This window comes from Gossypium hirsutum, chromosome A02, assembly GCF_007990345.1.
Source record: "Gossypium hirsutum isolate 1008001.06 chromosome A02, Gossypium_hirsutum_v2.1, whole genome shotgun sequence".
In the NCBI taxonomy this organism is placed as follows: Eukaryota; Viridiplantae; Streptophyta; class Magnoliopsida; order Malvales; family Malvaceae; genus Gossypium; species Gossypium hirsutum.
This window is the reverse complement of record NC_053425.1, coordinates 98929185-98939968: the sequence shown is the minus strand read 5'-3', so window position 1 is coordinate 98939968 and position 10784 is coordinate 98929185. Positions and strand designations below refer to the sequence as shown.

General features: G+C 34.0%; 1 protein-coding gene across 1 annotated transcript; it reads left to right on the top strand.

Annotated features, from left to right (window-relative positions):
* Positions 1 to 8800: 8800 nt before the first annotated feature.
* LOC107951683 (zinc finger BED domain-containing protein RICESLEEPER 2-like) lies at positions 8801 to 10524 on the top strand. Its single transcript, XM_016886805.2, has 3 exons — positions 8801 to 10235; positions 10315 to 10373; positions 10497 to 10524. Exons 1-2 carry the CDS (start codon positions 8918 to 8920, stop codon positions 10353 to 10355), a joined length of 1359 nt encoding a protein of 452 aa, XP_016742294.2. The 5' UTR covers positions 8801 to 8917; the 3' UTR covers positions 10356 to 10373; positions 10497 to 10524.
* The last annotated feature ends 260 nt before the right edge of the window (positions 10525 to 10784 follow it).

The following is a 10784-nucleotide window of genomic DNA, read 5'->3' as shown; positions in this document are numbered from 1 at the left end:
CAAATCTAGCTCATTTCTTAGGGCATTGCACAGAACTATAATGACCTAAATCCCTCTTGAGCTTACTTTGACCTCTCTCTTGGTCTCTCCTCTCGTACTCAGTGCACTTCATCTTTTCTGTTATCTTCGCCTTGTGAACCAAGGCCATAAAAACTTGCTTCTTCTGAGGAGCTATCAGAAATCTCAAACTATATCCCAGTCCCTCTTCAAGCAGAATACTTCTCTCAGAGTCGTTCGGAACCAGGCCGCAAGCATACCTACTAAATCACAGAAACTCAGCCTCGTACTCGGCCACAAACCTTTAACCTTAAACTAAGTTCATAAACTTGCGTCTACAAGCCTCCACATAACTTGCCCCACATACTTACATTGAAAGGCACTCTTGAAGAAATCTCAAGTGATTTGTTCAGACTAGGCGCCCTGCTCAATAGTCAACCACCACTGGTAAGCCTTATATTGGAGTAGAGATACGACACGCCTTAGTTTCTGTACAAGAGTACAATTAATGCCATTCATAATACACTCGATGGTCTTTAACCAGTACTCGGCCACTATAGGGACGACTCCAGTGAGACCCTTAAATAACTCAACACCATTCGATCAAAGTTGTTTAGTAATTGACCCTCGGCTCTTAGATCCAGAATGGATCCTAGTGACCCTCTCTAATATACGAAGCATAGCTTGGAACAATACATCATCCCTGGTTGTCAAAGTTTGAAACCCAGTCTCAGTAGTAGGAGACCAAAAGTCCCATTAGTCTCTAGATTGAGCATACTACCCATAAAGGATGACTTTGCTTGAGCTCCTCATCGATGCCCACGAGAACCATGTCTGTGGCTACTTCACAAACTCATTATATCAACTTATCTACAATGTAAAAAGTGCACAGATTAGTTCGAAATTCTTATCAAATATATTATTTCACAGTTCATATCACAATCTTTAACTAAAGCCAACAAGTTTAGTTACTACAATATTTTCTAGCTAATTAGTATAGCTAAAGTAGAAGTACTTACAGGATCGGTGCCGGAGAGTCAGCCTTTTATAAAATAAGTTTTCAGATTTAATCGAACAAACATTTTATTCAAAACCATACTTTTCATAAAAATGGGTGCCCAGAAAACACAACCCGCGTTTTGGTAAACCTAGCTTTGCTACCACTAAATGTAACACCCCAAACCTGACCTAGACGATATGACCCAGTATAGAGAGCTACATCAACTCTTTCAAAAAAAATCCAACCTTTAATAATTAGAGTTCAATCAACCTATGAAATTTAAAAGTTTATAACCAAAATACAAAACCCAACATTTAAAATCCACAAACCCAGTAAGATAGTAACAACATAAAACCAAATAACATAACAAGTTAATTAAACGATATGACCAAGCTCCCAACACACCAACGATCAACTCTAAGGATTACCTGAAATCCAAACAACAGTTGAAGTGAGTTTATATATTCAGTGTAGAACTTATAAACTAATTAAGTACAAACAGTCTTGATCTTACTTTCAGATATTATTTAGTCAAATATTGTAACACCCCTAACCCGTTTCCATCGCTGGAATGGGTTACAAGATATTATCGAACCAAATACTTATTCGTAAAATTTTCATGCATCTTCTTCTATCATCTTCATTTCGTTAAGTTCATCTTTAATAATGCATAATTCATTATACTACCATATACGATCCTTATTCATACATAGCCGGAACACATAATTAATCATTATCAAGTTCAATCAAAACCATTACATAAGTTTCCATCATATAACAACCATATCATACGATTTTATGTTATGTTCAGGCATAACCAGACGACCCATTACGCAATTTCAATTTAAATACTAAGATCATATACAATAGCCAAATTGCAATTAATCACCTATATAAATGTGTCATAATCGAACTACCCCAAAAACACATAATAAATATTTCTTAGCAATTTCAACACTCAAACATATGTATAGATTTATATATATAATTCATTAATAGCATTACACATTATAACCAAGACGATTTATACCATGATTAAACATAACCAAATTCAAACTTAGTATTTAAGCCATATTCACATGGCTGGAAGTATACATATCAAAGTTCAAACAAAATACATATTAGCCTATACATGCCGAAATGTTCATTTAGATCAACTAAGAAGAGGGTACCAAAATGTTGCAAGCTGGTGTGATGACTTCGACGATGATTCCAAGCACGCAAAATGGGTCAAGGAAATCTAAATAGGAGACAAACAAACACACCAAATGAGTATTCAACTCAGTAAGTCATAAGCAATATAATACAGACCATTAACATGAGATCATAAGAGAAATAATGTAAGATCAACTATTTCAGCCATACCGATCTATGCTACAATTAACTAGATTATCGATCCAACCACAAGCCAAATATTGCTATCCGATCGACTATCAAACAACCAAATGGTTTAAATCTTTTTTTTCTTCAAAGTATGAAACAATGATGAACTAGATGTATCCATGCATATACGTTTCATGTCTCAACTTCGATATTTCAAGTAATAGCTTTAGCACTTTATTCTTTCCCTATACTTCTTATATCATCAACCGATTTCGCACACATAGTGCTAAACAAATTCGCACACATAGTGCCATGCTACACCGCACACATAGTGCCTTGAAGATTCACTCATGTATTGACATCCAAATCAGCACACATAGTGCCATTCAAATCCGCACACATAGTGCCATTCAAATCCGCACACTTAGTGCCAATGTTGACCCATTATAATAAGACAATTTACTTAATTCAATTGGCATATACGACCACAATTATAAATATGTATATCACTCCAAAAGAATACCTAACAAAAGAAATTCTCTCATGATACGCTAGACTCATTTATGTATAAATTAATCAACCTTACAAATGCTTATGGACTTATCTTGTGTTGGATAAAACGGTTCCAAATCGGCTACTCGATGCTCCTCGCTTTGCCCTTGCTTGATTCCCCTCCTTTAAGTTCTTGAGCTTGATTAACCCTTAAATTGACCGAATGCTTTTAACAATTTTTCTTTCTTTCTTCACTTAGGTTTGGCTTTGCAAGAAGAAGACGAACACTTCTCTCTCCTTCCATTTCTTCTTTTATTCATCTTTTTCTTATTAATCTATTTTTCTATTTAGATTATTTTATCATTTACCATTATAATATATATTTAATTAGACTTAGTGGAGGAACATCATCACATGGTCGGCCACTTCATGCATTAAGGGTATTTTGAAATGCAAATCCATGCTTTCTCACCTTGTTGTTATTTGATCCTTATAATTTACATATCATCTTTTCTAAGTTCCTTTCAAGAAAATTCACATTCCTAAGACTAATTTTTAAACATTTAATTAAGTTTTTTCACACATACACTATCACACATAAATATATGCAATTAAAATAAAAATAAATTTTTGTGACTTGATTTTGTGGTCCCGAAACCACATTCCGACTAGGGTCTAATTAGGGCTGTCACAAATATCATAATTAGAAATGGATACAGAACATATTAGATACACTTACAGATTCATATACAAAATATATCAAATACGGTTACAAATTTAGATACAAATACAGAGTCTTGCCCCCATCTACTACACACCATCTCCAACCACCCCTGCACACTAAATAGGGTATCAAATACACATCTATCCCTACACACTGCATAGTGACTGTAAGTCACATTCAGAACATTGCAGACTAGCTGCCAAATCGAATGTAATAACTTGCCTGAATCAGAAACATATATATATTTGTGTGTGTGTGTGTGTGTGTGTGTGTGTGGCTTAACACTTTCTCTTTTATCACATATCTCATCCCAATGTGGAATCATAATTAATAGATATCAAACATGTGTATACAGTGGTACAGATCCAGACAATATAGAACATGCTTGGTCATCAATTAACCTGGCATATATATGTTTATATAAATAGATTTCCAGTAACAAATCATCAGATAATAAGTTTTATAGCCTAATTCAGAGCTTACAAACCCTACGGAAGGCCTATGTTTGATTCAAACGACACGCTCGTGTGTATTCACACGACCAAGGTGGTTGGCCCGTGTGGTCTACACGGCCTAGCACATGTCCATGTCGCCTAGCTCATTAACACACATGGCCTGTCACACGGCCTAGCACATGGCAGTGTGACTCAAATTCCCAAAATAGTAAGTTACACGGCTTGGACATACGCCCGTGTCTCTGGCCCGTGTGACCCTAATTCATAAACAGTAAGTTACATGACCTGGACACATGCCCGTTTCTTTAGCCCGTGTGACCCTAAATTCAAAACAATGAGTTACACAGCCTAGACACATGCCCGTGTCTTTAGTCCGTGTGACTCTAAATTCTAAACAGTGAGTTACATGGCATACGGCCGTGTGGCATCGATAGTCATGTTTTTCGACATTCAGAAATCGTTAAACTTCGAGTTTTCATTACACACCTGATACAGTTTCAATAAGGAAGCAACGCAAATAGTACTAGAACCTAAAAACAACAGCCAGTTGCTTAATCAAATAATTTCCAAACTAATCCAACAACAAATGCATTCACGATTAAAGTTTTGTCAAACTTTCGACCCAAAAATCCCAAATGCAACATATCGCTTACCCTTGTTCAAAAAACATCAACCTAAGCACCTAAAAAAATGGAGGATCTTGACAAGTAGTCCCTTCACCTAAGAACAAAAACAAATTGAACATTCAAAAAGAGCAATTTAACAAAACGAACAGGAAAATCCGATTTGACAATTAACAAACAAGTAATGTTAACAGAACTTCAACAATCAACTTATGCTGATAACTTCTCAGTCGAATACGACAACTACACAATTCCTTCTACAAAATAGTAGCAAGATTAATGAAAAAAATAAAAGGGAACGAAAACAAAATAGAGGAGAAAAGAAAATGGTAATAAGAAAGGAAAAAGGGAAAAACAAAAAACAAAAACATAAAAACATATAAAGAGGTAAAATAGAAAAATAATTTCATAAATTAAAAAAATTTAAATTTTACGAATTAGTATAAAATATTTTCTTATTGCTTTCGTAAAGACTCGAGCACAAGACCAAAGGTATACAGGAGCTTAATCATTGAACCAATAGGCTCATTCTTGATACAGATTTATACAGAATTTAACTTAATTCAAAAGTCCAGAGTAAGTGTTGAATCAAAAGAATAACAAAAGTATCTAAAAATGATACTTAAACCCCTGATCTCAAACACACAAACAAAACACTTAGCCACCGAAGTAGATACTTAATTATTAACAGAAATTAACAAACAATAGTTCAAAAATTTGAGGCGTTACATTTTCTATGATTGTTCTATTCTTCCGTTCTACAATGCCATTTTGCTGTGGAGTATGACGAATTGTCAAGTGTCTCACGATTCCTTCTAATTTGCACAATTTATTAAACTCATTAGAACATAATTCCAAGCCATTATTTGTGCGGAGGTGTTTTATCTATTTTCCTTTTTGCTTCTCAATCATAGTTTTTCAAGCCTTAAACGTGGAAAGCATATCACTTTTCTGCTTCAGGAAGGATGTCAAAACTTTTCTGGAAATATCATCAATTGTCATTAGCATATAATTAGCGTCACCCCTCAAAGGCACTCTAGATTGTCCCCAAAGATAGAATGAATATAATCCAGCATTCCCTTCGTGTTATGGATTTCTTTAGTGAATCGAACTCTTTTTTGCTTCCCAAAAATGCAGTGCTCACAGAACTTCAATTTGCTAATGCCTTGTTCATCAAGAATTCATCTTTGGCTTAATTCTGCCATGTCATTCTCACTTATATGCCCTAGATGCATATGCCAAATTTTAGTAACATCATTATCTAACAAGGAAGAGGAAGCGACAGTTGCATCACTTGTAACAATAGAACCTTGCAAAACATATAACTTGACAGTCTTTCTCCGCCCTTTCATCATAACGAAAGAACCCTTGTTAATCTTTAAAACCCCATTTTTAGTTATTTACTTGTGCCTTTTTGAATTAAGATTACTCAACGAAATAAAATTCAAAGAAATTAAATTCATCTTCAATTATAGTACATGTCGTACGCTACAAGTGTTTTGATGACTCCATCGAACATCTTAATTTTGATCGTGCCAATACCTACGATTTTACTTGAAGTATTATTTCTTATCAAAACAACACCTTCAGATATTGTTTCATATGTTTTAAACCAATCCTGATTGGGACTCATATAGAAGGTGTAGGGGTGTGCATTAGTCGGTTAAAACCGAATTTTTTCGGTTAACCGACCGAGTTCGGTTAATCGGTCGGTTAACCGAAAAAATTCGGTCGGGCGTCGGTTAAAGTTTTTTTGTTTGTTCGGTTAACGGTTAAACCGGTTCGACACGGGTCGGTTAATCGAAAAAATTCGGGTAAACCGAATTTACACCCTAGGCCTACTCCCTCCCAATTTAAAACCCAGCCCAATTTAAATCCAGCCCAATTTTCTCTTAGGCTTACCAAATAGGTCCATTACCATTTGGTCCATTTCTCATCTCAACAGGCAGCAGCAAACAACACCCCTCTTCTCCCTAATTTCACAATTTTCATTTTTCACTTTCACTTTCACTTTCAGTCACTCTCACTCTCACTCTCACGACTCACACACACAATCCATCAGTCCCAACACCCGTAGGCCATAGCCGGTAGCCTTGAATCTCAGCCTCAGTCTTAACACCCAACACCCGACATTCTCAAGCTCAGTCAACACTCGATAGAAGAATCGGGAGTCGCCGGAGTCACTGAGTACCAGGTTTGCTTTCTTCTAACTTCATCTTAACCAATGATATCCATGATTGCTGTCTTCTTTTGTACATATGAACACTTAAGGTATATATATTATGTAATTAATCATTTACAAGCAGCTATGTAAAAAAAACCCTAAACAGTAAAAATGGTAAACATACATGAAAAATTTTAAACATCCAGTGCACAAATCATCTTGCAAATACAAGTATACAACGAAAAATTTAGAAACCTTACCTAAAATTTGTCTTTCTCCATTTTGTCTCCCTGCGCTTTTGAAATAACCAAATGTTGGTTGCTTTCCATTAAACCTCCAGGCTCCACGAATTGAATAAATAAATTTTTAGTTTATATTTTTTGTCTCTTTGTGGGTATATCTTTTTTTGGTTTTAAATTTTTCGGTGAATTGAATTAAATTCCTTCAGCATTTTTTTTTCTAACCCAATAAGTATAGTTAATTGTTTTAATTACTTAGCTTAGAAAGCCCTTCCTTTTTAAGGACATTGAGAAAGCCACTAAATATAATTTTCTGTGATCATTAATGAGTTAATTTTTTTAATAGTCATGATCCTAAAATAAATAAATATTAAAATTTAAATTATTGAATATATTGTAATTAATGTATATTATAATTAATGTAAGAAAAAAAAATGATCAGTTGGCTGTAATTAATGTAAGAATCGATTTCATTTTTTAATTAATTTGCAACTTATTTCATTTTCAACATAATTTTACAACAGAATCGATTTGACCAGGTAACTTTTGTTGAAAATTGAGACATTCTACTTCACTCTTTCTAAAAATTCAACTATACAATAATTAATGTACTAGCACGATACTAGGACAACAAGTCTGAAACGATTTTAAGAAAACTAACTTAACAGTACAATAATTAATGTACTGCATGATACTAATACATCAATTCTGAAGTGACAGACCACAACATACTGATTACATTAATCTCAGAACATTACAATGAAAAACAACATGGATCTTGGTTAAATTGCAATTTCTGTTCACTCAATAATTCCTTTTGCAGCTCTGCTGAACAAGTTGTAAACCTGCTTTGATGAAAGACCAATCTTTTCCAAGTCACTTAGCTGCAAAAAACAGACAGCTTACCTACCTTCACTCATAATTCAAAAACTTGTTTAAATTAGCATAGAAAAGCTTTTCTTACCGATTTTAAAGGGCTTGTTTCTCTAACTTGGTAGATGCGAACAACATATATCTAGAAACCATAACATAAATTTAATAATTTTAGTGTTTTGATATCTTAACTAAACTTGTATATGTTTGATACTTTAATTATTCATCTAAACCTTAATTTTGTAATGGGTTAAACTAAACTTGTATATGCTGCTCTTGATCTTGCAGAATGTCAACCAAACCAACATCTATTGAGGGTAGTGTTACACCTCCTACTTCGATAGATTCTAAAAATTCGGGAGTTGGAGCTTCAATCCAAACAAATGGAACTACTGGGAAAAGAAAAGCCCCTCCTCAAAGGTCAGAAGTTTGGTCTCACTTCACTAAGTTTATTAATAGTGAGGGTGCAAGTAAGGCTAAATGTAATTATTGTGAAAAGGAATTTTGTTGTGATATGAAAAAAAATGGTACGGGGTCATTGAAATATCATATTGGTTCATGTAAGAAAAATCCTAGTAATGTTGTTGACACTAGTCAAGGACAACTAGTTTTACCTAGAAAGGGAGTTGAAGGGGGGGAAGGGAATATTTCAACTTGGAGATTTGATCAAGAAGCATGTAGGAAAGGATTAGCACAAATGATTTTGATTGATGAATTACCTTTCAAGTTTGTTGAAAGTGAAGGTTTTAAGAAATTTATGTTTGTGGCATGTCCTAGGTTTCATATTCCTTCACGAACTACTATGACTAGGGATGTTTATCAATTGTATCTAGATGAAAGGGTCAAGATAAAACAACTTCTGAGAAGTTCTTGTTCTAGAGTTTGCTTAACTACTGATACATGGACATCTTTACAAAGAGTTAATTATTTGTGTCTCACTGCTCACTTTATTGATAACGATTGGAAATTGAATAAAAAGATTTTAAACTTTTGTCCAATTTCTAGTCATAAGGGTGAGTCCATTGGGATGGTGATTGAGAAATGCTTGTTGAATTGGGGGATTGATAAGTTGTTTACTGTTACTGTTGATAATGCAAGTTCAAATGATGTTGCTATTGGTTATTTGAGAAAGAAATTTAACCCTCGAGGGGGTTTAGTTCAAAATGGTAAATATCTTCATATGAGATGCATGGCACACATTGTGAATTTGATTGTTGTTGAAGGCTTAAAGGAAATGAATAAATCTGTTGAACGTGTTAGGGGGGATGTTAGATATGTGAGACAATCTCCAGCTAGATTACAAAAGTTTAAGGAGTGTGTTGTGGTGGAAAAGATAGAGTGCAAGAAGATGTTGTGTCTTGATGTTTGTACTAGGTGGAACTCGACCTACTTAATGTTAGACACTGCTCAGAACTTTGAGAGAGCTTTTGAGAGATTTGAGGAGCAAGATACAAATTTTAGGGCTGAACTTGAAAGGGGAGAGGGTTGGCCTAGTGTGGATGATTGGGATAATGTTAGAAACTTGAGGGATTTCTTGGAACACTTTTATGAAGACACTTTGCGTATATCTGGCACTTCATATGTCACGTCCAATAATTTTTTTGATGAGCTTTCCGAAATTGATATTCTTTTACGTGATGCTCAGTTAAATAGTAATATTGATTTCAATGTTATGGCCATCAAGATGAAAGAGAAGTATGATAAGTATTGGGGTGATATTGATAAGATGAATTTGCTTATGTTTGTTGCTTGTGTTTTAGATCCTAGACAAAAACTAAAGTATCTTGAATTTGCACTTAGTGAAATGTCTAGTTCTGAAAAAGCTTGTGAAATGATGCAAAAGTTGAAGGAATCTTTGTATGAATTGTTTGATGAGTATAAGCCTCCACTCCATAGTACTTGTAGCCAATCGAGTGTGTCAACACATGTTTCTATTGGTGAACCACAACAAAAAATGAAAAGGCGAATGCAAGCTTTGTATAAAAAGCGTGAGTTGGAAATTTGTGGTGAGGATAAAACATCTGAGTTGGATAAGTATCTAGCTGAGGCTAATGAAGAATTTGTTGAAGATTTTGATATTTTATTGTGGTGGAAAGTGAACAGCCCTAGATTTCCCACTCTTTCAAAAATTGCCAGAGATGTGTTAGCTATACCGGTTTCTACGGTTGCTTCAGAGTCTGCATTTAGCACCGGAGGACGTGTGCTTGATCAATATAGGAGTTCTTTAACTCCTAAAATTGTACAAGCTCTTGTGTGTACTCAAGATTGGATTCGAAGATCATCATCACAAGAAGACATAAAAAAGATTGAAGAACAAATCCAAGAGCTTGACAAGATTGAAAATGGTATGTTTATTGTTTTATTTTAATAGTTTCAATTTTTTTACCATATCACTCTTACTTATTTAATTGATTCAATGTTTAGACATTTCTTGGAATGCATTAGAGCCTACCCTAGATTCATGAGCTTTCGTGAGTTGAAGGGTATGCTTACTACTATCTTATTCTTGTTGATTTATAATCTATTCGTTTGTTTATATTATTTGAGTTTTTTTAAATGCGTATATTTCTATTATATGCTAAATTTTTGCTCATGGTTTTTTTTAGGTTTAATGCAAATGGAGATATTTTGAAGAGATGAAATGAATATATTTTGGAAAGATGAAATGGATATAAATGGAGAATGTTAAAAACATACATTTCAATTATGTTTTAATTCAAGACTTGTGTAATATTTTTAATTATGTAGTGATTCAAAGACTTATGTAATATTTTTAATTATGTAGTGATTCAAAGATTTATGTAATATTTTTAATTATGTAGTGATTCAAAGATTTATGTAATATTTTTAATTATGTAGTGATTTAATTCGGGTAATTTTCGGGTAATTTTCGG